A 26,976-nucleotide genomic window follows, 5' to 3' on the forward strand; every position below is an offset into this window, starting at 1 on the left:
TGAAATTAAAACAAGGGGGGAATAATGTGCTTTGGCACCACAAAACACACAGAAAAACCTGTTGTGGTTATTGGAACAATCTGGACCCGCCTCCGAATATCTGGTCAAGACGGTCAGGAAAAGTGTGCGCTTGTGAGTTCTAGATTGACATCGCTCTGGCAGTGCCAACTGGAAAGCAGAGGATTGTTGCGAGTTCTCAGAAATAATCATTCCTGCGCCTCATCTAACCGGGGACTTGTATATAAGGAATGTATGGGACCTTTTAAAGGAATTAAAATGTGCCAGTGAAACTGCAATGAGTAATAAAACATGAGGTAAATACATAATACATAATAAAAACTAATAACTCAGCAATCGTCCCGCAAAAGTGCATAACTCACTTGGAAACTTAGCTGTTATTGTTTTGTTGTCTGGGAGAAGAGACACTCGTGTAAAGCTAGAGTTAACAAATGGGATAACCGGAATCAGGGGGATCTACATCCGGTGACGGATTTTAAAATAAAACATCTGGATATCGGTTCACATTATTTCTTGTTGTTTTTTTTCCAGTCACGATATTTGCTAAATTTTCGGAAATAGACGAAAGGCGGAATCGGTGTGACTGTAAAAAAAACAATAAATTAAAAAAAAAAAACACACACACACACACACACAGACACCCGCTTCCGGTTAACGCGTGGTTCGCGATATCACGTGTTTAACGCAGCAGTTCGATTTTGCCGGAAGCCGGCAGAGAGGGAACCCCTTCGGTTTTATTTTGTAAAAGTAACTAACGCGCATTTGCTCCGGGAGTCGTTCCTGTTTCTCCTTGACAACGGCAGCATCCCGAACATCTGGGTCGGCCGGAAGTGCCGGGCGGGCGTGCGAGACTCACCTGCGTCCGGCCCTCAGCTTCCACCGTGCTGCGTTCACGGTCCGCCGTTGAAGGCATTGACGTACGTCCGAAAACGCGGACAGACGGCGGCGGGAGGGAGAAGAGGAAGAGGAGGGAGAAGAGGAAGAGGAGGGAGAGGAGAGGCGGCTGCCATCGCGCGATGATTGGACTCGTGGAGGTGGCGCGTGCTGCGGGGCCGGGCTGTGACGGAAGGAGGGCTCGAGGAGGCTGCGAAGGGTTACCGGCGGTCACGAGGCCGCGGCTACTGTGCGCGCACTCGGTCAACGTGCACCGGATGATTTCCGGATTGGACATGGACGCGCGTGTGTGCGCGCGTATCTAAATACGCGTAGAAACACGCACGCACCTGGATTACATATCGTCTCTTTAAGCCGTCATTCAATCAACAGTATGTGTTAACACACACGTTTTTAAATATGGACACATACATAGATAGATAGATAGATAGCATGTCCATTTATCTATCCATATATATGCATAGGCAGATAGGTAACGTACACGTACAGTTATCTATCTATACACCCACATAGATCCATCAGTAGGTCGTTCAATGGTTTGATAGTTCAACAGATAGATAGAATGTACCTATATCTATAAATACAAACAGCCAGCTAGATAACATACATCTTCCTCTCCTTTTGGCTTTTCCCTTCAGGGGTCGCCACAGCAAATCAACCGTCTTCATCTAACCCTATGCTCTGTATCCTCCTCTCTCACACAAACTACCTCATATCCTCTCTCACTACGTCCATAGATCTTCTATTTGGTCTTCCTCGAGACCTCCTGCCTGGCAGCTCCAATTCCAGCATCCATCTACCAATATATTCACAATCCCTCCTCTGTACAATCTCAGTCTGGCTTCTCTGACCTTCACTACAAAACATCTAACATGTGCTGTTCCTCTGATGGACTCATTCCTGATTCTATCTATCCTGGTCTCTCCTAAAGAGAACCTTAGGATCTTCATTTCTGCAAACTCTAGCTCTGCCGCCTGTCTTTTCGTCATTGTAAAAGCATCGCTGGTCTCACCACTGTCTCGTACACCTTTCCTTTCATTCTGACTGATAGTCTTCTATCACATAGTACCCCTGACACTTTTTCCACCCATTCCAACCTGCTTGAACCCGTCTCTTCACCTCTTTTCCACTCTCTCCGTTGCTCTGGACTGTCGACCCCAAGTACCTGAAATCCTCCAGCTTCTTGATCTCCACTCCCTGTAGCCTCACCATTCCACCCGAGTTCCTCTCATTCACACACATATACTCTGTCTTGCTGCGACTAACCTTCATTCCTCTCCTTTCCAGTGCATAACCCCATCTCTTGAGTTTCCTCAACCTGTTCTCCGCTCTCACTGCAGATCACAATGTCATCTGCAAACATCATGGTCCATGGAGATTCCTGTCTAACCTCATCCGTCAGCCTGTCCATCACCACTGCAAACGGGGTGCTAAGAGGGGGGCTCAGAGCTGATCCCTGGTTGAGTCCCACCTCCACCCTGAACTTCTCTGTTACCCCTACAGGACACCGTACCACTGTCTCACAGCCAGCATACATGTCCTGCAACCAGTCTAGCATACTTCTTGGCCACTCCAGATACATACAGGTATCTATCTATACACACATATAGATAGATCGATAGATGTTTGATAGATTGATTGCTCAATAAATAGTTTGATCACTCGATAGATTAACAGATAGATAACTTTGGAATTTTACTTGATATACTTGACCTATAGGTACAAAGCAACTTTATCAACCGTGCTTGTTCTGTATTATCTCCTGTTTATTGTTCACAGTTTTATTTATTGTTTGCATTCTTATTTCATCTTATTTTTATTATTTCATTACTTTTTATTTTTTACCTGTGTACTGTGCATATCTCACACACATATATTGCACTATATCTGTATCACCGCTACTGGCTATCTACCGGGCCTCTCAAAACTAATTTGTTTCCATTCTCTCAAGGAGGAATGGCAGGGAGATAGATAACATACATACAGGTATCTATCAATACACACACATAGATAGACCAATAGACTGAACGATAGATAGATAGATAGTGTATTTTGAAACAGATATATAAATGGCAGTTCCACTATAGTTATCTGGATGGTAAGAAGCGAAAGGGCCTTGACCCCTGGTTTTACACCTGCTAACTGGAAATGGGAGCGCTGCAAACACACAGAGAGAGAGAGAGAGAGAGAGAGAGAGAGAGAGAGAGAGAGAGAGAGAGAGAGAGAGAGAGAGAGAGAGAGAGAGAGAACGTTTCGTCCAGGTTATCTGTGGGCTCAGGTGAATTACAAATAAGAATCTCATTTCTCCTAAAGGGACATATGTAAAGCAATGCCAAAAGAAGTACACGAGTACCTTCTATGAATACTTGTGCATGTCTCTGAGCGTAGTATCTGTCAGGAAGCATTATCAACGCCCTGTTTTCCCTCAGAAATATTGTTCCACATTACTTGCCATCTTTATATATAGCATGGAAACTCCATGAGGATGTGTGTGTGTGCAATAATCTGATTGACGGTTTAATCCATCATCTAGATAAAATGAAGCTCCCTTCACCCGTTTTGTCAGATGAGGAAGGCACATTCTGAACATCTCTCACCATCAACAATCCCACAAAAACATTTCTCGCCGGACAACTACTTAAAAAGTAAATCACAATATGAACACGTGACGGAGAATGCAGTATTAGACTGTCAAGAGTACAAATGGAAACCCACATCATCGCCATGTTTCTGAAACAAAGTAGCTTTAGCAAGCCTTTTTTTTTATTTTTTTTTTATTAATGATGGCAGTTCTTTAAACCCTGACCCTGATTTCAGCAAGTTGAGTTTGAATGGCATCCAAGTACACAGGGAGGATTTTCTAAATACCAATGAGAATTGCCTAACACTTCTTTCTTTCACCCTGGGATTTAGGATAGTAGTAGTCTCGCTGGAGGTCATAAATAAGCAATGTAGTTCATTTTAATTCAATACATTATTTCATTTCAAGTATTCGTAATTGCATGATTAATGGTTGCTTAACATTAGCGTGTATTGATTTATATTGGATTTCTTTTACAATGAAATCATTTATTTGTCAAAGGGGTGCACATACGGATTCGTCATAATTACAGATGTAACATTTAAAATGTAAAAAAATAAATAAGTTAACAAACCGCGATTAAAACTAAATCTTGGTCGGCGAAGACGCGGCACTTACCAGATTTGCAGTCAGGCACGTCCTCGGACAGCCACGGCCGGCTGCTGGGGTCCTTTTCCATCCGTGGCTAGCAGAGATTAGCATCCAGCATGCCGACTGTCGGTGTAAAGAGGGATCTTCTCTTCAAAGCGTTGGGCAAAGAATACAGTGAGGCATAATTCCTTCGCATTTTAATGAATTAAACTATATATAGTTTAACAAATCAACGGTCGGATTTTCAAGTAAAAATACAAGGCAGTGTTTGAATGTGTAGCCGGGAAGCGGCAGCTCACTCGCCTTCAATGTTAGCAACCTCTGGAGCTACTCACTTAACTTTGACTTAACAAACAAAATAGTTTAATTTTAAAGAAGAAGAATAGTCTTGAGTATCATCGTGTCCTGACGCCCTTTAAAAATAATAAAGAAAATCGGAATAAAGTGTAAATGAGTGTCCTGACATCTCTACGTTGGATGTGACCGTGATTGCGTCAGGCGCTCTGCTGCCGTCTAAATGCCAGTGCTCGCAAGGGGGCCGGAAGTTGTACTGCCAGTTTATAAGCCCTTTGATAAAATAAATATATAGTACATTTATTTCCGTTTCCAGCTGATGAGGAGTTCGATGAGCTGTGCTTCGAATTCGGATTGGAGCTCGATGAAATAGTGAGTGAGCACGTTTCTGAAAGGAGTCAAACCATCATTAATTCAACTGTATGGCTGAGTGAAACTGAGTATCTTGCTCCTTCTGTGTGCTTTGTGAACCCAGACTTCCGAGAAGGAGATAATCAGCCGAGAGCAGGGCGACTCCAAGGCAGCCTGGGCGTCAGATGTCACCCTCTACAAGATCGATGTGCCGGCAAACCGCTATGACCTGCTGTGCTTGGAGGGCTTGGTCCGTGGACTGCAAGTCTTTAAGAACAAGTGTGTGCTGATGTTTAATAGAATAATCCCCCTAAGTATTGACAAAGACAATTGTCCTCTTTTTCTATTTTGCTGCTACATTGATTGAATTACTGTTCCAGGATTGAGGCCCCTCGCTACACACGGATCAGCCCCGCAAGCGGGGACCGTCAGAGGCTAATCATCACCAAAGAGGTGGGATAGCATCTTGCAGCATCTGTAAATTTCTTTTTGCAGAATGCAATTGTAGTTTGGCGCTCGTGTTTTGGTTTTATTGGTCAGGTGTGACGGTTTCCACGCTCTTTCGTTCCTCACAGACGGCGGTGGTGCGGCCGTACGCCGTGGCGGCGGTGTTGAGGAACATCACGTTCACGCAGGATCGCTACGACAGCTTCATCGAGCTCCAGGACAAACTGCATCAGAACATATGCAGGTTAGACCGGCTGCTGCAACGACAGTTGCGCCCGCTTCCCCGGAGCACATTCTTCCAGTTGCCGAGCAACATGATTTGAAATCAATGGCAGTGCAAGTAGGTCTGTTGGAATTTAACAGTCAGCCAAACTTGTTTCTGATGGGTGTTTCATTGCTAAAGTGACAGTTACAGCAAGGCCCCCGTACAATGTCATACCAACATTTCTGAAGCGGGTGTTGTCTACATTAGTTGCCGAAAGAAAGAAATAATGATAATGAAAAGATAATGTTCCTTTCAGAGTGAATTCTGTATTTTCTACTTCTTTTCAAGAAAGCAAAGAGATCCGAAGAACCATTGATTTCCGGACATGTATCGATTCCCGGTGAAAGGCCAATGCCTTATTAATGCACTACGTGTTTCATTATAAGACAATTGTTCCGGATAAATCATCGTTCCATTAAACTGAAAGCCAATAAAATGCTGTGGTGCAACGCCCTGCATAATTGATGAGCACGCCACCGCGATCGAAGTGGTATGAAAGTCCCAGTGTATTTGCAGGAAGAGGACCCTGGTGGCCATCGGGACCCATGACCTGGACACCATCTCGGGTCCCTTCACCTACACGGCCAAGGCGCCCAGGGACATTCGCTTCAAACCCCTGAACCAGGCGAAAGAATACACCGCCGAGGAGCTCATGAGCCTCTACAAGGTGAAAAGATAAAGAGCCTCTCGCTCTGACCAGCGTGTCGCACTTTTGCTGAGCGACTGCTTCTCCCCGCTTTGGCCCCTGCAGACGGACAGCCACCTGAAACAGTACCTCCACATTATCGAAGACCGGCCTGCGTACCCTGTCATCTATGACAGCAATGGCATCGTCCTCTCCATGCCCCCCATCATCAACGGTGAGCCCCCAGATCACATTCTCCTCCCTGGCCTTGTCGCTCTCGTCTCCATTAGCATGCAGGAGGGCCAAAAAACATTGTGCATCTGAAAACATCTTAACCTCGCACAGCAGTTAGAGAAACGTCTGTTCACAAACCCCCGGGGTTTCGAATAGAAAAGAAAGTCCGGGGCTCAGGTTCAACCACCTTCTGATTCACTAAGATTTAAACGTGTTGGGTGTGTTTTCGGGGCCAGTTGTGCATCACAGAGCTCTGTTGTTTGACATGAATATCCTCAAAATGCCCCTCTAACCCTTCAAGATGAAGATAAAGGTGGCAGTACAATCACAAAAAAGTCAATTTATGCATGCATTCGCTTTTCCAGTGTTGGAGTCATGACGGCATGTCATGGATCCAAAAAGAACACAATGTTTCCTCTGAATATCTATCTTATTATTGAAACATTCCTCAGTGCTGAATACAGCTTGTCATAGGTTTTGTTGACTAAATCTGGATGGGTTCAATGTCAGAACATCTTATAACGCTGTCAAAATGAAGCTGAAAGCGACACAGGACGTCGCTATTCCGAATCGCCGTTCCCTTCCGCTCATGCCGAACCCATGTCGCCTCCCAGGGGATCATTCGAAAATCAGCCTGAAGACGAGAAACGTCTTCATCGAGTGCACGGCCACCGACCTGACCAAGGTAACAAGCGGAAAGATTAACGCCGGTTTATGGTATGCCGGCCAATGAGGGACTCAGCTCCCCCCCTTTCCCCTCTTCTCCACCTTCAGGCGAAGATCGTGCTGGACATGATGGTGACCATGTTCAGCGAGTACTGCGCACAACCATTCACGTAAGTTCGCGTTTTAAAAAAAAGAAGTTTCGAAATATGTTCAATGACAGCGGGCTCGGGTTTGGCCGTTCCCCCCCCCCGTTACTGGGGGGAATGGCGTCACAGCAGCTGCTCTCCATCAGCTGTCAGCTGGACTTTGTTAAAACATTTTATTTCTCCTCTTCATTGCCGCAGTCAAATGCATCCAGCAGACCTCCACAAAATGCCTTTCCCCCCTCCGTCTCCCAGCGCCTTTCAATATGGCCGCTGTCTAACAGCATTCAGCCGTTCCTGTGGTTTTCTGTCCGTCCCGCACACCCGGGGATTGAAGTGCAAGTTTGTGTACAGAAGGGGATTGTATTTTGTGTCTCGTATTTCAGAGCAGAGGAGGCTGAGGTGGTCTACCCGGACGGCAAGACCCACACATACCCGGTACTGCGGTCGCCGTAATCCTCTTTTCGCCGGCACGTTACATAAAACATCATGTGGAGCTTTTTCCATTGTTCCCGTCTCTTTGTCTCAGGAGCTGGCCTACAGGAAGGAGAGGCTGTCCAGTGAGTTTATCAATTCCAAAGTTGGCATTAAGTAAGTATTTTACCCTTTTAATTAAACAACAGGTACTGCCGTGTGTCGACATATTGATCACAGACACGTGCATCTCTTGACAGTGAATCGACGGAGAGCATCGCCCGGCTGCTGACGCGGATGTGCCTGCGCTCTCAGGCCACGGGTGCCGGCAGCGAGATCGAGGTCGAGATCCCGCCGACTCGGTCCGATGTCATCCACGCCTGCGACATCATGGAGGACGCGGCCATGGCTTACGGGTTCAACAACATAACCCGCACCACACCGCGCACCTACACTGTCGCCAACCAGGTACCTGAGCTCACCCCATCGAGCATTTTGCATCACCGAACGCCGCTCACGACATGCTGCTCCTTTCCAGCTCCCGCTGAATAAACTGACGGAGCTGCTGCGGCAAGACATCGCAGCAGCCGGCTTCACAGAGGCCCTCAACTTCGCCCTCGTAAGAAATGCGCGGACAAACGCAAGCGCTCGCTCCCCAACGGGAAGCACAGACGTTCATTCACTGACATCTTCCCTCACAGTGTTCGCAAGAAGACATCGCCGACAAGCTCGGCAAGAAGATATCCGAGACAGGGGCGGTTCACATCGCCAACCCCAAGACGGCGGAGTTCCAGGTGACAGAACATCCACCGAAACCCCCATGGCCGCGGGCGTATTGACGAGCATCAAGTGTCATGTCGTACTGTTATCACTCCACAAGGGGGAGCTCTTCCGCTCACTGCTAAGACCGCAACCCCGCCTCCAATGTCGGCGCTGTGTTTGTCCGCCAGGTGGCGCGCACCACGCTGCTGCCGGGCCTGTTGAAAACTGTGGCAGCCAACAGGAAGATGCCCCTTCCCCTCAAGCTGTTTGAGATATCCGATGTGGTGCTGAAGGACGAGACCAAAGGTGAGCGAGGACACGAAGTGGCGGAGCGAAAAGACAAATCGTAATGGCACTCCGCTTGCAATGTGAATGTGGAGCATGTTGCAATATTATGACGAATGAGGATAACCGCCCCCCCCCCCCCACATCCCCCAATCCTGCCAACCAGATGTCGGTGCGCGGAATAGCCGGCGCTTCTGCGCTGTCTACTACAACAAGAGCCCGGGCTTCGAGGTGATCCACGGCCTGCTGGACCGCACCATGCAGCTGCTGGAGGTGAAGCCTGCCAGGGGCGAGGGCTACCACATCCAGGCAATGGAGGGTAAGAAGCCCACTGTGCATGCATGCGTGCGTTCCTGCGTGCGTGCGCTATAGCAGTGAACCAGTGCTTAAGTCCCGTATCGGATGGTAAACATCTTAGGAGTGGATTGATGCGGGTAAGGGAAAATCCCAACGTGCTCCTGTCATCCAGAGCTTATTTATTTAGCCGCCACGCCAGCGGACAAATAAATCTGTAATGTGAGGTCAGAAAGCAGGTTCTGTTGAGATTATGTCAATCCGGCTCTGCGTTGCAGATGGTGAAGCTGAACATATAGAACATCGCAGATACTTGATCTCCTGCTCGCTACACACAGGGCTACATCATTAGCACTGTAAACTTTGTACTGCAAAGACTCCTGTGGCGAGATGGTTTCCATGGTAGCAACAGTTGTAGGATAACTTAACCTCATTCCGGCTACGACCCTATTGGTTGACCCGTTGCAGTTGACAGGAAGGTTAGCTCCTCCTACCAGAGATTGGCAAAACATCTCCTGCTGCACCTTCTTCATGTGTGTCTATCCCCCAGACTCTTGATGGCGTGAGAGATAAGCGCCCTGTTTGGAGTGACAGAACACATCAGTGACAGTAGAATGTCCGCGGCAAGTCATGTGACCACAGCGCGCGGTGTGTCCGGTCCACATGCTAAAAGGCCTCCAAAGCCTTCATCGAACCAGCAGGTCACATGACCGAACAAGGCTAATGCACACAGTGAAAGTTTACGTTGTATTTTAAATTGAAATACGACGAATATGAATACAGGAAGAATCTGATTGATTCCTCTCTCGCGGCCCATTGGCTGACACGCCCCAAGGTCAAACTGCAGGATGTTCACTCCCATTCCGACACCTAATCAATAGGCTCGAGTGTCAGTGGGGGAGGGAGTGTGTGTGTGTGTGTGTGTGTGTGTGGGGGGGGGGGGTGCAGAAAAGTACTGCGGGTGCGGAGCAGGGGGTAAGAAAGTCGCGTACGAGGGCATGTAAAGTCTGCAAGGTGCAAGGAAACATGGGACTTACACACTCCGCTCAGCAGGACAGACAGGAACTTTGTCCATTCCCCACACTCATGTCTACCTGACAGGCGGAAAACACACACGTTAGCGAGCCAAAGTGGACTCGGCACGGGCTAATGCACATCGTCTCTCCCCGACTGTTTTTTTTTTTTTTTTCCGCACTCTGCGCACCATTAGCCTAATCCCTGCCGCGTATGTCAGCACACACCCCCCCCCCGCCCTCCTTTAACCGCATTACAAGGTTGCGACCCCACCGTGAGAACTCACCTGACACAAGGCGCGCACATCCCCAGGATGTGTCCATCATTGGGGCTAAAACGGTGATCCGGCCCCAGAGTGCACGTCAGCTCGGTTTCCTGCGGGGGGGATCTAAGACGAAGAAGCCCATTTAAGAGGCAGATGCTTGGGATTCACTTAACAACTGTGTCCAATGGGACGTCCAGTCTCACACCCCCTTGTTAGCGCACACATGGTTGTCGTGTGTGTGTGTGTGTGTCCCACCCCACAAGGTATTGATTGTAGAGCGCTAAGTCTTGAAGGGCTCATCATCCTTCGTGATGTTCACTGGCGCCCGCTCTCCATTAGCGCCAGTAAGAGAAAAGGCTAATTGCCGTAGATGGTCGTTAGAAGTCATTCTCTCGGGTCCCGGTCAAGTTAGCAGCACGCGGTCGGGTCAAATGGACTCGGAAAAATAAACCCTCAGTGGAGAACACCTGACAGGAGGACACGTATCGATGATCTGCACCGGAACCTAAAACATAACACCTTTAAAATCCACCAGCGTCAGTGACTATTTAGCTGAGGGAGGGAATAATAACCAACAGATTTTATCTTGTCCTTGCATGTTTGAAAAACCCTGTTATCGAACTCATTTTGAAGAGCATGTTTTTCCTCTACGATCCCCTGGAGACCCTCTGAGGTGTAGCAGGCCAGAAGAGCCTGGACCTCTTCGTCACTCTGCCTCGCTGCTTTTGTCCATTTTTTTTGTAAGAAAACAGCCGACCAGCGACTGCAACAGTATTTAAATATGGTGCCCTGTAGTCAGCAATATTTATCCGGAAATGGGTGTGGCTTAAGAGTTCCACCAATCACCTGCGCCCTATTGAGTTTCCAGGAAACCGTATAAAGACGTTAAACAGAGTCTGAGCTAACTCCCGACTCTGGTCCCCCTGCTGTCTGAATGCAGTCCACTTCCGCTAAAAGGTTCTAGGGACTTAAAAAAACACTCCCAAGAGAGGAGATGATCTCCAGAAACTGCGAATGTCACGTCTGTCAGGCCTCCTTCCGGCCTCTTCCCCCCCTCGCACACCTGTTTCTCTCTCTCTCTCCCTGGAATGAGAGTGGGCGAGCCCCGGCTCCGGCTGAGAGAGCTTTCATTGACTGATTGGGCAAAGATGCGCCGGAGCTATTTCTACAGTTGCCATGGCACCCGGCTCACGGTGCAAGCAGATGACGCGTTAGCCGACGCACGACTGACACGTTGACAGGAGTGAATGGCAGAATCCCCCCAACCCTTAGTCGCTACTTCTCTCTCTCTCCTTCTTTCTCCTCCCTCCCTCACACACACACACACACACACACACACACACACACACACACACACACACACACACACACACACACACACACACACCGTCCGTCCCCTCCCAGCCTTCATGCATAGTGATGAGCTTTAACGTCCAGGCAGTGGGCTCTGGAACCCATTAGCAAGGCAGCGTGGGAAGAAGCAGTGCACGGCGGGAGAATGCCTTTTTCTCTGTGCGTGGGGGACGTTGCCATGGCAACCCCAGCCTCCTGTTAAAATCCCTCAGTGAGTCTCGTCCGTCCGCGCGTCAGTGTTTGCCGATGGCAGACAGTGAACGCCTCTCACATCACCGGCCCTTTTTTTTTGTTTTTTGTTATTCTGGTTTTTTTTTCCAAGCCAAAGCTAGACTCAGCCACTTGATAAAAATACTGAGGTGAAACTCTGGTGAGGGTACGAGGAGGGGAACCAGCTGCGCTCCAGTCGCCCCTAGCCGCCCCCCCACCGTCGCCAAGTAACAGCGTGTGACAATTTCTCATCCCCGCTGCTGTCAGCGATTAATGCTAAACAGCGAAAATCCGACTTAACATTCATCCCGTTAGCGCCAGACACCGCAGGGTCCCCCGCAGCCGTTCTCCGCGCACAGCTCAGCTGTGATGGACGGCAGCCCAGGTGTGCACAAGCATGTAAACTTCGAGGAGACACCGGAGCGGGTTCGAATTCAGATATCTGAAAAAAGGAGTCAATAAGAAGACTCAGGATAATCGACTGTTTCTGATGAACGCAAGAGAAACGTGTTCACCATCTCATGGCACTGTAGGAACTATTTGCAGTTCCTGGAACCTTTTCAGGAACTAGACAGTTCCTCCATGCATTGCGACAGCAGAGGAACCAGGGACCTCGGTGCTAGGTGCTTGGTGGATCTCATAAGCCATGCCCATTGAGTAAGGAGCGTCAATTTCATAGTCTATTGGGGTCGCTGGTCGGCTGTTTTCTTGTTACAAAATGGACAGAACCAGCGAGAAATGGAGTGCCGAAGAGGTCAAAACTCTTCTGGCCCGTCGCGCCACCACAGGGTTTCCAGGACTCACAGAGGAACATAAAAATTTCAGCCAAGTTACGCCTGGAGCTAGCTAACAGTTAACAGGGTTCTTCACACATTGAAGCAGTGCAGGAAGAAGGTGAAAAGACAACCCATCTAAAAAAAAAAACAACCTTGCAGAACATGAATATTCATCGTTTTTCTCCTCTTCTTCTTCGGCTGTTAGTTCTTGAGTGTGGTGTTTACGCGCACATGGAAGACTCTCGCGTGCCTCCCAGCCTGTTGGAATGCAAAGCTAAATAGTTCCCTGGAGGAGGAGCTGGCCTTGTCATGGAACGGAATTCGAACCAGACAGTTCTCAGAACCTTTCAGTCCAAAAACGGCTATTATCACCGTCTGGTGGTGCCGCCGCTGCACGATAACTTTCTTTGCACTCCTACTTCCTGTTTGCACAGTAACCACATCCCTCTGTGATGCCACGGAGATGCATATATACCTGTGCTACTGCAGAATCAGGGCGTTTCGCTATCCAGTAAATGCGCGGGGGGATTCTGATGACATCACAGAAACCAGATCCCGGCGGGTCACATGGCAACACGACATAAGAATTTAAAAAAAAAAAAAAATTAAAAAGTCCCAGCTGTTCGTCTGACGCTGCAAAGAATTAAGTGCAAGTAGCCGCGGGGCCAAGCTGAGAACTTTTTTGAAACCCTGTTTCTCTTGCTTCCCCTCCTCAGATTCCACTTTCTTCCCTGGCCGCTGCGCTGAGATCCTGGTGCGCGGGCGGAGCGTGGGATGCCTGGGGGTCATCCACCCAGACGTTGTGGGCCGCTTTGAGTTGAACATGCCTTGCGCCGCCCTGGAGATGGACATCGAGCCCTTCCTGTGATTTCCCCCTCCTGAACTTCCGTCTCTTGAGTATTCCAGATGAATCCGGCTAGCTTTAAGAAACAAAGGGGTCACTTCCTCCCCTTTTCCCTGTCGCCGGCGAAATGAGACCGTTTTTGCTTAAAGTTAGAGGAATTAAACGTTTCTTGAGACGCCATTGTGTTTTGGGTGTGAGTGTGAGTGGCATGCATCTGCGTGTGGGCGTGCACATTCCTGCGTGGTCCTGCTTTGGGACGGCGTTCCCAAGGGGACGCTGGGTGATTAAGCTCAGTGACTCATCATCTGTTGCCTTGATTCTTCCAGCGGCCCCTCGGCTGAAAACCCCCTCACGCACCACGTCACCGCACAGGAAGTCGCCGCGCGCCGGTTCCCAGCGTCAGGCCAACCTCCGCTTGGGCCCGTGCCTTGCGCCGCCTCCACCAGGACCGTGTTCGGAGACGTGGGCACGCCACAGGGCCTCAGAGCCGTCGATGATTTCCTGGCTGACAAGAGCTACATCGAGGGCTTCGTGGCCTCGCAGGCCGACACGGCGGTGTTCGACGCCATCCCAGCCCCGCCCCCACCCGCCCTTTGCCACCTCTCGCGATGGTACAACCATATAAAGTCCTTCAGCCAACAGAGAGCGGGCCTCCCGGCGGCGAAGAAGCAGTTCGTCCTCCCGGCACCGCTACCCGCCGCCACCAGCGATGACGAGCTGGACCTCTTTGCCTCGGACGACGAGGCCGAAGCGGCGGAGGCGGCGGAACTCCGGGAACAGCGGCTCGCCGAGTATGCCGCCAAGAAGGCCCGGAAGCCCGCCGTCGTGGCCAAGTCGTCCATCCTCCTCGACGTGAAACCCTGGGACGATGAGACCGACATGGGCGAGATGGAGACCCGTGTCCGCGCCATCCGCATGGACGGGCTGCTGTGGGGGCCGTCCAAGCTGATCCCCGTGGGCTACGGCATCAGGAAGCTGCAGATCGGCTGCGTGGTGGAGGACGACAAGGTGGGCACCGACATGCTGGAGGAGGCAATCACCGCTTTCGAGGAGCTGGTCCAGTCGGTGGATGTGGCCGCCTTCAACAAGATCTAGTTGCCGTCCCGTCGCAGAGGGAACGATGCGCCACACTGACCGTCCTCTGATGGTTTTTAAGACTTTCCATCCTTTGATAAATAAAGCTCAATCACACCTATCTCTGCCTTCTTTTTCTAATATTCCCAGTTTACCTGGGATTCTATAGCAGGTGCTCTGGCGTTCCTCCAGACCTTCCTCCTGATGTTTCCTCCTCATGGTGTGTGAAGGAACGCCGGCGAAGAGCCGTCTTGTGTTTTCATATCCTCGCACGTCTTGAGGTGGTGACCAGACCACAAATCATCCACTGAATAATACCTTCACATACAGTGACAGACACTTTGAAATCATACATTCGTTCATTCTCCAAGCACAACCATTTATTCATTCTCCTGTCTATTCACAAATCAAACATGACAATTTACTCATTCACACATCACAAAGAGGCGTTCAGCCATTCACTCTCCGGTCTCCATCACTGGGCCACATATGGAAGCAACCATTCACCCTCTCATTCACATGTCATACAGAGACAAGATACACTTTCTCAATAACATTGCATATAGGGAAAAATAGTCATTATGTTGGTGTGGAAAAGAAGCTCCCCTATAAGGAACAACAACGTTTATCTTATCTTATTCACACGACTTACAGAGACAAAACCATTCATCATTCATTCCTTTAAACGTCATATAGGCACATACAGCCTTCCATTTGCTCACTTTTCATACGGCGACTTTCACCCTCTTGTTGACACATCTGGACACATTTAGGGTCTCCAAAGAACCTGCACGTTTTTTTTAACCCACGCAAGACAACACGGAGACTCAACATGGAAAGACATCCGCGTAGGAATTGATGATGTAACCACTGTACTTTTAAATCCCTTCTGGTGAAATTGGAACGCAGAGTGCCATCCCTGTAAGTCTGATTACATTTCACAGGTGACTTTTCCCCGGCGAGCGGCTCATAAAAGACCGATGAGGAGGAGTATTCTGTTGACGAGGACGGTGTGGACCAGCCCAACTGCGCTGTACGTCACAAACTTACATGGCACCTCGATCTCCTTCCTCCTGCAGGCGTCCTCGTCACTGGTCTCCACCCCGTACCTCCAGCACAGCGACCGCAGGGCCGCCGCCTTCGCCGCCTGCCGGGTTCCCACCAACGCCGCCACCCCTACGATGGATCGGACGGCGCCGGTCACCAGCAGCTGTGGCGTCAGGGGCGGTAGGGGCGCTGGCAGCGGCCCATCGGGCTCGAACGTCCGTCCCAGCTGCTGGTTGACCCAGTACCCCGCGGAGCAGCCGGCCCCGACCCCCAGGATGGTGGTGGTGTCCCCCCGCGTGGTGCTGTAGTGGTCCAGCTCGGGGTAGGCATAGCCGAGGAAGAGGAGCGTGGCCGTGGAGACGACGGGCGAGAGGCTACCGGTGAGCTGGAGGCGGTCGAAGGTTTCCCAGAAAGGATAGGTGGCGGCCAGGAGCGCGGCAGAGATCAGCACACCGCAGATCACGTCCTGGAAAGGAGGAGAGGGACACTTAAAGTAGCTTCCTGGGCCCGGCAGAAAACCCGAGGAGACCGTCGCATCCTGTTTTTACTCGTTGCTGCATAGGCCGTATTCACACTGTCGTTGCTCGGGTGACCGGAGCCGACGGAGTCCGACGACGAAGAGCTCTGGCCACCATCAAACGTTCGGCCTTGATTCTGTTAAACACTGACAAGACCTTTCCTGGAAGCGAGCGTCGTCTGGAAGCCGAAAAACGGGTTCCATTCCCAGGATGGAGACCCAAGTCTGAAGCCTTTCGGGCCGGAAGGGAAGAAAGGGAAGAGGACGGGCAGCCATTCTGTCAGATAGTTCTTAATTTAAATGTTTTCTAATGTTTTAAGAATCTGGAAAGTTAATGTTCAGTGTCACCGATTGCTAGCACTCCAACACAAACGTTAAAATAAGTAACACCATCACTCAGGTTGGGTATATTTTACCCAATGCAATATCCTGGATTAAATACAGTTTTCATCAATTTATAGATGGCCCGATGAGAGGAGGGAAACAAACATACAATTAATAACATCAGTGAGCTGCCTGGAGCTACCCAAGGACCCATAAAACGCAGAAAATGGCAACGCAATGAAAATCACATGACAAGAATTGTGTGGGTGAAAATCACCCGACGTTAGTGTTCTAGGGTTAAAAACACGGGATCGGACGCCTGTCCAGTCGTTCGCCATCTCATCACATGGTCATGTGGTGACATGTAACAATTCTCCCTCTCATTCATACGTCGCAACCATTCAATAAGCGAATTCCAAATGACGAGTCATCGCGTTTGAGTCAAACGTCCTTATTATGGGATGGAGGCGTCCCAAAGAGGCGGAGGCCCCTCCGAACTGAAAGTCTCTGCCAGACAGTTTAACCAGACACAAACATGAATTATGAATCCGGCTTGAATGTTTCATGTCGCGATATGTATGTGTGTGTGTGTGTGTTGGGGTGCTCACCAGAACAGAGTGCATGCCGGTGTAGAGACGGCTCAGACACACCAGTGCCGACAGCGTCACCGCTACCAGCAGGCCGGCCTCGAACTGGAACTGGGACGCAAAATTACACTTGTCAGGCAGGAAGAGAAGATGGAAATCCGTGGGAGAGAAATATCTGGAGGTTCTCGGTCATCCAGGTCATGGTGAATTCTTGCTGAAATCTTCATGTCGTGGCAACTGGACTCGAATTTCTTCACTTGACGTTTCACCCCAAGTCCGTGAGGGTTCTTCAGTTCTGATCTTCGCTGATCTGAAGTTGCCTAGAGACCTGACCCCCCCCTTTCCCTCCCCCTGCACCTTTTTCTTCTTGCGATGGACTCATTCATCAGCCCCGACGGCGGGACTTCCCTCTGCAGCGTGACGTACAGATCCCCTCATCCTCCCTCCTTTTTACCTACGACTGCAGGTTTTACCCCCCCCCCCACCATTAACCCCCTCCCCCCTCACGCCTCCATTTGAATGACAGTGAGAAGAGAGGGCTCTCCATTCACCCCCCCCCCCCCCTTCCTCCACCAACCCTCTGTCTTTTCCTGTCCTTTTGCAGCTGGAAGCCTATTCACTGGTAGTTCATGAAGGGAGTTTTTTTTTTGAATAGCCACAAAGGATGTCGGGTGTGTGTGTGTGTATGTGTGTGTGTGTTGTGGGGGGGGGGGGGTCACTCTGTGATTGACTGTTGTGGCCTCTGACCTGCGGGAACCGTGCGAGTCGCCCCCAGGGCCTTGCGGCCATTGAGGAGCTTATTCCAACAGCCCGCTACTCTTCTGTAGCTGTGCATGGCCTTTTGTTTTTTTGGGAGGGGGGATTCCTGGAAGAATTTTGGGGCCAAAGTTTAGCGCCCAACTGTACGCCGAGAGGAGTGAGGACCCCCCCCCCCCCCCCCCCCCCACCAAGGAGTCGACGCCATTTAATGGGGGCGATCTTCTGAATGATCTGCCCGGCGGCCCCGGGTGGATGGGGGGGGGTTTATTGACTTGGCGGCAGGGTGGGGAGAGATAAAGGGGAGAGGAGGCGGGAGGTGGGGACGCCGGCTGACAGTCATTGACTCGGCCGAGTCCATCAAGAAGACTGAACAGCAGTTCGACGGGTGCGCCTGATGGTGACGGATGGCGACCACTGGCCCCGCCCCCTCCCCCGCCCATTGTCCGGCGGCTTGGTCGGTACCCCGATGGATGGCGTGGCCCCTCCCGTCTTCCCTTGAGTCAGGGGTTGCCGCCCTCCGCTGGCTCCCCGGCCCATTTGCCTCGACTAACGCATGTGGATCCATTTCAAAACTCGACATTTAACGCTAAACGCTAACAAAAAAGTCGGCGGCGGCTTAACCGCCGCTGGCCGAAGGCGGCGCCTCGGGTCTGACGACGTGAACGTGCATCATTTGGCAACAGTGATTGATTTATACCGTTTGTCATACACATCGGTACCAATAAAATCAAGCGCAACCTTTTGTTTGCTAACTATAAATATCCATAATGTTCTATCATATGTAGCTTTACCCATTAAGCCATGCAAAACATGAGGGGGTTGAACTAATCTCACATTGCTAACATTCGCATTAGCTATAATACAGCAGAGAGCAGTAATTTGAAGAAAGAGCTTCCCATTTTGGTAAGAGCTGAGTTGGCATGCTTACGTCTGCTAGCTAGCACCAGCGACTAAATGTCCAACATGTCCAATGGGGCCAACATAAAATTCCCCGGTTGAGGGCATCTTACGTGACTTCACACGGGACTCACAAGGAACGTGGCGGTTGACAGATGTCACAAAAGTCTCTAACCTTCTCTGAGAACATTTCTTTCAGTCAATATCTTTCCAAAACCGTCATTCTGACAAATAGTCCTTAAGGATGCGACTCTTCTATGGGTTAATGAAAGTGTCACTAATCCAATTAACTGAATGAAGACCGTGACAGTAATTAGCAATAAATGGTATTTCATGTCGATTGATGCTGTTAAATAACGGCTAATGAAATTACAGCAGTGTGAAAGGACTGACGGAGCGTTGCCATTCATGACGCTGCGTTTGTGCTTTTCATCGGTACCTTGCTATTAGGCTTGGTAGGCTTGCCCTGGTTTCCAGGATGAACCCCGATGTTGATATCCCTCTATGACGTAACCTACTTTGCCCCTCTGGGGGCGGCGATGAAGCCGAGGACGACAACTCTGAGCTAACCGGCCTGTCATCTCCAATCAGCAGCAACCCGCGCGATGCCGTAGTGCTGGTCGAGCAGCCGCCCGAGCGCCGGCGATACTTACCTGTATCCTGGAGGGGGCGCTTAGTAGAAGCGTGAAGGAGATGGCGGTGGCGGCCATGGCGTGAGTGGAGGGCAGGCCGTATTCGGCGTCAACCCGCATTTCCAGCTTGACAACAGGCGGGGAGCTCGGGCGCGGCAGCTTCAGCACGTCCTTCAGGACCTGGCCGACGTACATCACGAACTGCAAGGCACAACAATGCGTTTCTCAGCAATCAGTCTTAATCATTCATGCAGCACTTTTTGCACTTGATGGAGCCTTTTCAGGTACCAGACCATTTCTCCGTACAATTCCTGGAACCCATTTAGCTCCTGCTCCTCGCAAGAATCTTCTCACAGCTCCATCGGAATTCGTCAGCTGTTTTCTTGCTTCAAAATGCAAAGAACAAATGAGAAATGGACCAATGAAGAGGTCCAAGCTTTTCTCCACTACAGTGGGGTTTCCAGGGCTCGCAGAGGAACGTCAGCACTAATGCCGAAATGAGTCCGGAGTTAGCTTACATCGCGGTTCTTCACACCGCGAAGCAGTGCAGAGAGAAGATAAAAACACTTCAACCCATTTGATTGTCCATGGTTATCATACCCGTCCATGTCGTCTTCCTCTACGCAGTCATGGTGGTTTATTTTGGAGTGTGGCGCTTAAGGTGGGTGCACATCGCGGATCCCTACCGCGGTGCTTTACCGGGAAACCAAAACTACAGGGTTCCCCAGGAGGAAGAGGTTAGTTCCTGGAACGGAATTTCAAAGCGGAGAGTAGAACTTTCCAGTTCCGAAGCTTTGCATTGCTTCATGCCGTGTGGATTCGGGATTCACTCCGAGTACGAGGAACAAAACCGAACGGCTGCAGGATGCGGGAATCGGGAGATGAAGGAAGATGAAATCGTGTACTGGGATTCCATCCTAATTAGGCTTGGCTGTATATCTCACCAAACACTGATGAATAAGTTATTAGCGCTCCCGCTCAACAGCAGCAGAGTACGAGGCCCGGCCTGGTGCGACAGGAAACTGCTGTCACACGCTTCCAAGGTCTCCTATAAGAAAACTGAGCAGGCAAAGAGTTTGCTGACGCTGCGTCTTCACCCCGGTGGAGTTTGACGATGTAAAGGTCTGGGCAGGCTGCTGAGTGTGTGTGTGTGTTTGTGTGTGTGTCGGTATAGCTACGTGTCCTGCCAAACACCGCCTATTCTCTTTCATGAGATTCCCAGCGGGCCCTCGGAGGGGCAGACTGCCGCTCCGGCTCCAGGATTATTTAAAGCTCTGCCTTGTATATTTAATGAATGGCTGTCATGGCGAGGAGCGGGGGAAGGCAGAGCGCGGGAGAAGCGAGTGGGACTGTAATGTGTGTGTTCGAGAGAAGAATAGAAAGGTGTTTATTATCATCTCCGCTCGCGTTGTGATGGCGAATGGGGTTTTATTTGACTCGAGCAGATGGGAAATAAGAAAAGAGAGGAGGAAGTGCACGAGGGCGGGTGATTCGGGGGGAAAAAAAAAAAAACACCATGTGCCCGACAGGAAGTGGGTACCGTCTCACCAGGACGTCTGAGACCCTGTGGAGCTCTCAGGCCGCTGCAGGAGGTCTCGGGTGATGAAGCGAGCCACTGCAGAGGTGAAGGGACGGCTGCCGGAGCCGCAACGTTATTTTTGTGAAAACGTCGAATAGCATCGCGATAACTTGCCATGAATCGAGACCCTCAGTGGGCCTTTCCTGTCCCATTCCTTCATCAATGCATGATAGCAACCTCCAAGGTTACCAGGAGGTGCCACCAGGCTCCCCCACCCTTATTTCTTTTTGGAACATACAAGCCATTATTGTATCACATCAGCTATAAGTATGAACTGTTAATTTAGCGCTTTCCCCTTTTAATCCACCATCCTTTCCCTCTCTCTTCCTACGCCAACTGGTCGAGGCAGAAGGCCGCCAACATGGGGGGAGGTGAGGTCTGTCCTGGGTTTCCGCACCTTTAGAAAGCAGTTGTTGCTCGCTCCAAGAGGATTAGCGAATTTCCGTACATCGTCTTAAAGAGCACGTCTCAATACACATGTCATATTCACATGTCGTCTGGAGAAAAGCCCGCAACCCTTCATTTGCAACCACCTCTCACGTGAAAGATCTGACCAGGGAGGGCTACGCTCACTTAAAGACGGGACAACACACAAGGTCTCTATGCAGGCCTCTGTGTGTGTGTGTGTGTGTGTGTGTGTGTGTGTCTCCCCATGAATGAGTGTATTGATTGAGGCCACTCTGCCATTGGACTTTGATCTGTCAACATGTGGATCACATTGTCAGTGTGTTTGTCCGTGAGTGTGTTGGGAAGGGGTGCTGTGGCACAGGTCACACACACACACACACACACACACACATACACAGGGATTTGTTTGTTCCACTCAGCGGCCTGATCTGATTAAAAAAAAAAGTTGCTTTTCTAAATTGAATTTATGAAACAACACAGATACCAGGTCGGAACAACGGCGACCCAGGAAACACGCACCGACGACTGCGTTGACAGCCTCACGGTGTCCGACACGCTGGCGTGGACGGATCCGTGCGCGGCCCAGTCGCACATGTTTGGTTGACTCGGGTGAACTCATGCTGGCTACATAATGGGGAGGCTGTATTTTTTGGCTGCCAGGAAAGGATTCACCACACATAACACACACAGCCTCTCCGTCATGAGCATGCTCATTCAAAATGGCTCCGGAGGCCTGCTGGGCACACACACACACACACACACACACACACACACACACACACACAAACACACACACACACATATGTATAGCTTTGATGCAAAAAGGTACATAGATGCACATACACACAATAAATACACTATACATGCATTTATAACAATGTTTGAGCATATAGACCTGGGTGTGTGTATGTTGCAGATACACACACACAATCTGTCATATGGATAGATAGATAGATAGATGGATAGATGGATGGATGGATGGATGGATGGATGGATGGATGGATGGATGGATGGATGGATGGTAGGATGGATGGATGGATGGTAGGATGGATGGATGGATAGATAGATAGATAGATAGATAGATAGATAGATAGATAGATAGATAGATAGATAGATAGATAGATAGATAGATAGATAGATAGATAGATAGATAGATAGATAGATAGATAGATAGGTAGATAGCCCAAGTTGTGTATGTGTACATATTTTTTTCATTATCTACCAAATCTATACATTAAATCTAAATTCAGATAATGGCTGATTGTGGGCGTGCATGTGTTTATGTATGTGTGTGTGTGTGTGTGTGTGTGTGTGTGTGTGTGTGTGTGTGTGTGTGTGTGTGTGTGTGTGTGTGTGTGTGTGTGTGTGTGTGACTGTGCACTAATACACATCGCAACATTGTAATTAATAACCACATGGTCGGTGGCGGTCATTAAGTTCGAGTTTAACAAAGTCACTTTGCAAGGGCACGAGGGTACATGGCACGTGTGTGTGTTTGCCCAACAAGTGTCTTAATATGCATGGGTGCACCTCAGTCACTGGTGCAATTAGACCGCTGTGTGTGCACGTATATGTGTATATGTGTGTGTGTGTGCGTGTGTTTGTGTGAGGCTTGAAGAGAGGAGTGTGCAAAAGCACCTCGTGAACCTCAGATAACTCCTGCAGCACAAAAGCAGGGTGCCGTTAGAGGTGTAGGGTGATGCCACCATCATCACCCCCCCCCACGCCCCTGAGGGGCCGTTTGGAGAGAGAGAAAGAGAGAAAGAGTGAGAGAGAGAGAGAGAGAGAGAGAGAGAGAGAGAGAGAGAGAGAGAGAGAGAGAGCGATCTCAGCAATGATGAGGCCAATAAAATCCTCCAGGGGGAGGAGAAAACGGAGGAGAGCTGGTAATGTCTAACTAGACGGAGGACAAAGAGTGTGTTTTGCGGGCGAGATCAGGAGTGTGTACGTGTGTGTGTGTGTGTGTGTGTGTGTGTGCGTTTGAAAGGAGTTCACACAAGGGCCTGGTGCAGCCAGGATGCCAGAAGAATGCTCACCCCGAGGGGAGCCGGCCGGGGGTTCAGACAGAGGGCACCCACCAATTGCCCCGGGGCGAAGACACAAAGGGCACAAAAACATACTGCCCATCACACACTATAGTGCGTGTGTTTATGTGTGCGCCCTGAAGTGTCAAACAGCCCGTTTCTGGGAATAAGTTTGACATCTCTCTGAGATTTGTGTTTTATTGTGGAGGAATAAATAACTTCGGAGACGCTGGCAGCCTTTTGCGAGAAACGGTTCTTCGTATATGGCGTGTCAGAGGTCCGGTCGGCTCGGGCCCCCCACCGCCGCCACCTCCACCGGTGGCCCCCGCTGGCCCCGGGGCCCAGGGATCTATGGACGCCGCGGTGTCACAGACCGGTCAGCGGGGTGGAGGGGGGTGCAAAAGGAGGTTGAGAGGTGAAGGGAGGGAGCAGAATTTGAAGGGAAGACTGCTGGCATTGTGGAACCTCATCAGACCGAAGGCTGGCATCGGAGAGGAATGATGTGGCCTGACTGGTAAGTGCGCACACACACACACACACACACAAGCACACTTTCTCTCCGGCCGGCACTCACGGTCCAGATGTTGACGAGGCGTCGGCAGAGGAAGGGGTCCAGGTTCCAGTGTATGCAGGGCAAGCAGGTGATGTAGAAGATTTCGTGGCCCAAGCCGGCCGAGAGGAGGAAGAGGACGTGCAGCAGCTGGTTCCTCACCTCGTACCGCGGCGCATCGCTCACCTGGAAAGGATAGACGCAAACTGTCAGTCATATGGTATCGTGACACACAAGATGAAGACTCCTACACACAACAGTGCCATTAGAATAAAAACTATTCATTCATCTATACAACTTAGGGGTTGCGAGGTGGAGCCCATCCAAGCTGGCATTGGGCGAGGGGGTTCAATCAGGACCGATCAACTGTCAATCACATATAGAGACGTACAGGTCCTTCTCAAAAAAATTAGCATTATTCTCCATGATGTAATGATAAAAATTTAACTTTCATATATTTTCAATTCATTGCACACCAACTGAAAAATTTCAGGTCTTTAATTGTTTTAATACTGATGATTTTGCATACAGCTCATGAAAACCCTAAATTCCTATTTGTACAACCATTAACCCTGTCATCACATATCATATAGACATCAACAACTATTCACCCTCTCATTCACACGACATATGACGACACAAGATACTGTAATTTCCGGGCTATTGAGGGCACCTGAATATAAGCCACACTGGTTAAAAATAAACAAACAAATATATGTGTACATATATAAGCTGCTTGTCTATAAGCCGCAGGTGTCCGCATTGTAACATGAGATATTTACAGAGAAAGATGCTACACAGAAACATTTTTATTTAACTTTTAATTAAATATATGCCGCTAAAATCCACAAATACGTACTGGAAATGCTTTTTTCCGAACAGCGCCTGTAACATGGCTGACGAAAAAGATGAATAATAAATAATAAATAACACAAGGAAAATTTCCATCCATTTTCTATCCCCACTTTGTACTACTCCAGCTGATCGCTATCTTTGGCTTCCTCCTTCCCACGAAAACCATTAAAGTCGTCTTCTTCAGTGTTGGAATTGAAAAGCTTCATAACTTTACGGTAATTTCATTGGTCAAATGTGGCGAGGCTAAATGTTTTGGCGGCATGAAGCTCTTTAGCCTTAGGGACACACGTTAGCTTTAGGCACACACATCCATTCACACGTCATATAAGACCAGTCACTCATTTAGAGGTCATACAAAAACTCATAAATTCACAAACCATATAGAGACACAAGATACACGAGATGCACTCTCCCATCATGTCATCTAGAGACATGGAACTATTCACTCATTGACATATCATAAAGACATGTAAAGCCATTCACCCTCCGGTCACCAATCCATCACAGGGCTGCATAAAACAATTCACGCTCTCATTCAGACATTGAACGAATTTCCCCACGTGGATTAATAAAGGATAAATTATTACTGTTATTAGCAGTAAAGAGAGATAGAACCATTCACTCAGTCACACATCATATAGAGACAAACAACCATTCATTCAACATCAACATCAATCAACACACATCATCAACAGACATACAATCATTCACTTGCATGTCATTGAGAGACATAAAACTATTCACCTTCACATTCCCAGGTTATATAGAGATATACAGCCATTCACTCACTCAGTCACAGGACATATAAAGACACAAGAAACATTAGATACACTCTCCCATTAACGTGTCATATGGAGACGTCCATCCATTCAACCTCTCATTCATACGTCATAAAGAAATATAATACCATTCCCTCATTCGGTCAGATAGAGACACATAAACATTGATTCATTCACTCACACGTCATACAAAGATGTACAAACATTCATTCCCTACTTTACTTTACATAGACGCATACAACCATTTACTGTCATTCACCTCACTAGGCAACGCAAGGGAAGGGAGGTAAGAATCAAAGATGTTTAAAATAAGACAGGATGAATGCTATTTTAAACATCAGTAATGTCATAACACATTATGGTGGATGAACGACCTATGAATGTGAACATTAGCTTAAGCTAAGCTAGCACCAGGTGAGATGATCAGGAAATGGTTAAAAAAGAAAAAGAGTCACTCTCCACCTTTGTGATCATTAACTGCACAAGGTGAGGAATCCAAACATCCAATAATCAAAGAGATTGGGATCTGGTTGCCCGGAGAAACAGCGAGACAAACGAGAAAAGCCAGTTCAAGGAGAGGCTTGGATGAAGAAGTCAAAAGGTCTTTTCAGCATTTAGAGTTTGAAATAAACTAAAATTACAATAAAACCCTGGGATTCAATTTCAATTATTGGGGGCAAAGTGAAGATAATCCACTCACGCCGTCGGTGCATCCGTTCCCGCCATGTTTGTAGTTTGAATCACAGTCCTGGCGCTCCCTCCTCGTCCCACTGCGCCCACGTGATCGGCCGGGGGCGGACGGTGGCCCTGCGGGATCCAGGAGGAAGAGGCCGCAGCGCCGCTGGAAGCCCGCAACCAGCTGCGGGTCCTGCAGGTACGACAGGAGACCCAGCATGGAGGAGGAGCAGGAGGAAGAGGAGGAGGAAGGGGAGCGCAGAACCCGAAGTCGGGCGAGAGACAGGTAACACCTGGAAAGGGTGGAGGTGTGTGTGTGTGTGCTGTGGCACAGGTGTGTGACGCAGTGGGGGTGGGGCTTCAGAGGGGTAGTACCGGGATTGTGTTGTTATAGAAGTAAGTGTAACATCGTGCTGAGATGACTCACCTGTCAATCATTGTAATGGCTGACAGCCTTGTGTGTGTGTGTGTGTGTGTGTGTGTGTGTTTGTGTGTGAGAGCAGTAGGGATTGGGTGTAGACGCATGGGGGAAAGGGTGTGATATGATGAAGAGGCTGTGGCTGGCTTTCATTATCAACCTCCCCCTCCCCCCACACACACACACACACACACACACACACATGCTTCTGTCGAATCAGTGAAAAACAATGGCCCTGCAGTCGAAACATACATCATTTCCTTAATGTCAATAACATGTTTGGGGTCAGGAGGGCACCTCTTAACTGACCGGTAACCCTCCACCCCCTCCCAACCCCCACTTCCCACCTGCTGCTTTAGCTGCTCCGCTAACTAGCTGCTAACTGACATTAGCCAAACATAGCACACATGGCGCGTGTTCAGCTCCTGTCGAGGCCCCTTAAATAGATGGACGTGATGATAAGGATGATCATGAAGATGCCATTAATGAAGCCATTTAATATCACTTGATAACATTTACAGTAGA

The 26,976-nt window shown here is 49.3% G+C and overlaps 3 protein-coding genes across 6 annotated transcripts in view; 1 reads left to right on the forward strand and 2 right to left on the reverse strand.

Annotated features, from left to right (window-relative positions):
* Window positions 1–4,226, reverse strand: part of acsl3a (acyl-CoA synthetase long chain family member 3a) — a 29,119-nt gene extending 24,893 nt beyond the window's left edge. Inside the window, exon 1 of one of the 4 annotated variants that reach the window (XM_086143532.1) lies at window positions 4,112–4,226. The gene's annotated coding sequence lies outside the window, so the exon portion shown is untranslated. Of the gene's footprint in view, window positions 1–874; window positions 1,006–4,111 lie in introns of those variants that run through there. The other 3 variants (XM_086143527.1, XM_086143529.1, XM_086143524.1) reach the window with 3 other exon arrangements.
* farsb (phenylalanyl-tRNA synthetase subunit beta) lies at window positions 4,155–14,521 on the forward strand. The gene is made up of 18 exons (XM_086143523.1): window positions 4,155–4,258; window positions 4,695–4,750; window positions 4,854–5,008; window positions 5,110–5,182; window positions 5,305–5,420; window positions 5,958–6,108; window positions 6,193–6,301; window positions 6,915–6,985; window positions 7,075–7,136; window positions 7,496–7,547; window positions 7,639–7,700; window positions 7,784–7,991; window positions 8,062–8,142; window positions 8,225–8,317; window positions 8,474–8,591; window positions 8,737–8,889; window positions 13,199–13,346; window positions 13,653–14,521. The coding sequence occupies exons 1-18, from the start codon at window positions 4,201–4,203 to the stop codon at window positions 14,419–14,421; spliced, it is 2,535 nt and encodes an 844-aa protein (XP_085999649.1). The 5' UTR covers window positions 4,155–4,200; the 3' UTR covers window positions 14,422–14,521.
* Window positions 14,522–14,762: 241 nt separating this feature from the next.
* sgpp2 (sphingosine-1-phosphate phosphatase 2) lies at window positions 14,763–26,798 on the reverse strand. The gene is made up of 5 exons (XM_086143533.1): window positions 26,059–26,798; window positions 23,749–23,910; window positions 19,185–19,364; window positions 16,897–16,986; window positions 14,763–15,913 (listed from the first exon to the last, which is right to left on the reverse strand). Exons 1-5 carry the CDS (start codon window positions 26,251–26,253, stop codon window positions 15,368–15,370), a joined length of 1,173 nt encoding a protein of 390 aa, XP_085999659.1. The 5' UTR covers window positions 26,254–26,798; the 3' UTR covers window positions 14,763–15,367.
* Window positions 26,799–26,976: the final 178 nt, after the last annotated feature.

This window comes from Fistularia commersonii, chromosome 3 (assembly GCF_037954325.1).
Source record: "Fistularia commersonii isolate RoL2024-O1a breed Wild chromosome 3, RoL_Fcom_v1.0, whole genome shotgun sequence".
Lineage (NCBI taxonomy): Eukaryota > Metazoa > Chordata > Actinopteri > Syngnathiformes > Fistulariidae > Fistularia > Fistularia commersonii.

Bases quoted from the DNA above. Each gene is read 5' to 3' on its own strand.
- farsb (XM_086143523.1), top strand. From the start codon at position 4,201: ATGCCGACTGTCGGTGTAAAGAGGGATCTTCTCTTCAAAGCGTTGGGC. The intron at 4,259-4,694 runs GTGAGGCATAAT...TTCCGTTTCCAG, and splicing joins AGCGTTGGGCAAAGAATACA to CTGATGAGGAGTTCGATGAG. The intron at 5,183-5,304 runs GTGGGATAGCAT...CGTTCCTCACAG, and splicing joins GGCTAATCATCACCAAAGAG to ACGGCGGTGGTGCGGCCGTA.
- sgpp2 (XM_086143533.1), bottom strand. From the start codon at position 26,253: ATGCTGGGTCTCCTGTCGTACCTGCAGGACCCGCAGCTGGTTGCGGGC. The intron at 19,365-23,748 runs GTGAGTGCCGGC...TGTGCCTTGCAG, and splicing joins GCCTCGTCAACATCTGGACC to TTCGTGATGTACGTCGGCCA. The intron at 16,987-19,184 runs GTAAGTATCGCC...TTTGCGTCCCAG, and splicing joins GCGCCCCCTCCAGGATACAG to TTCCAGTTCGAGGCCGGCCT.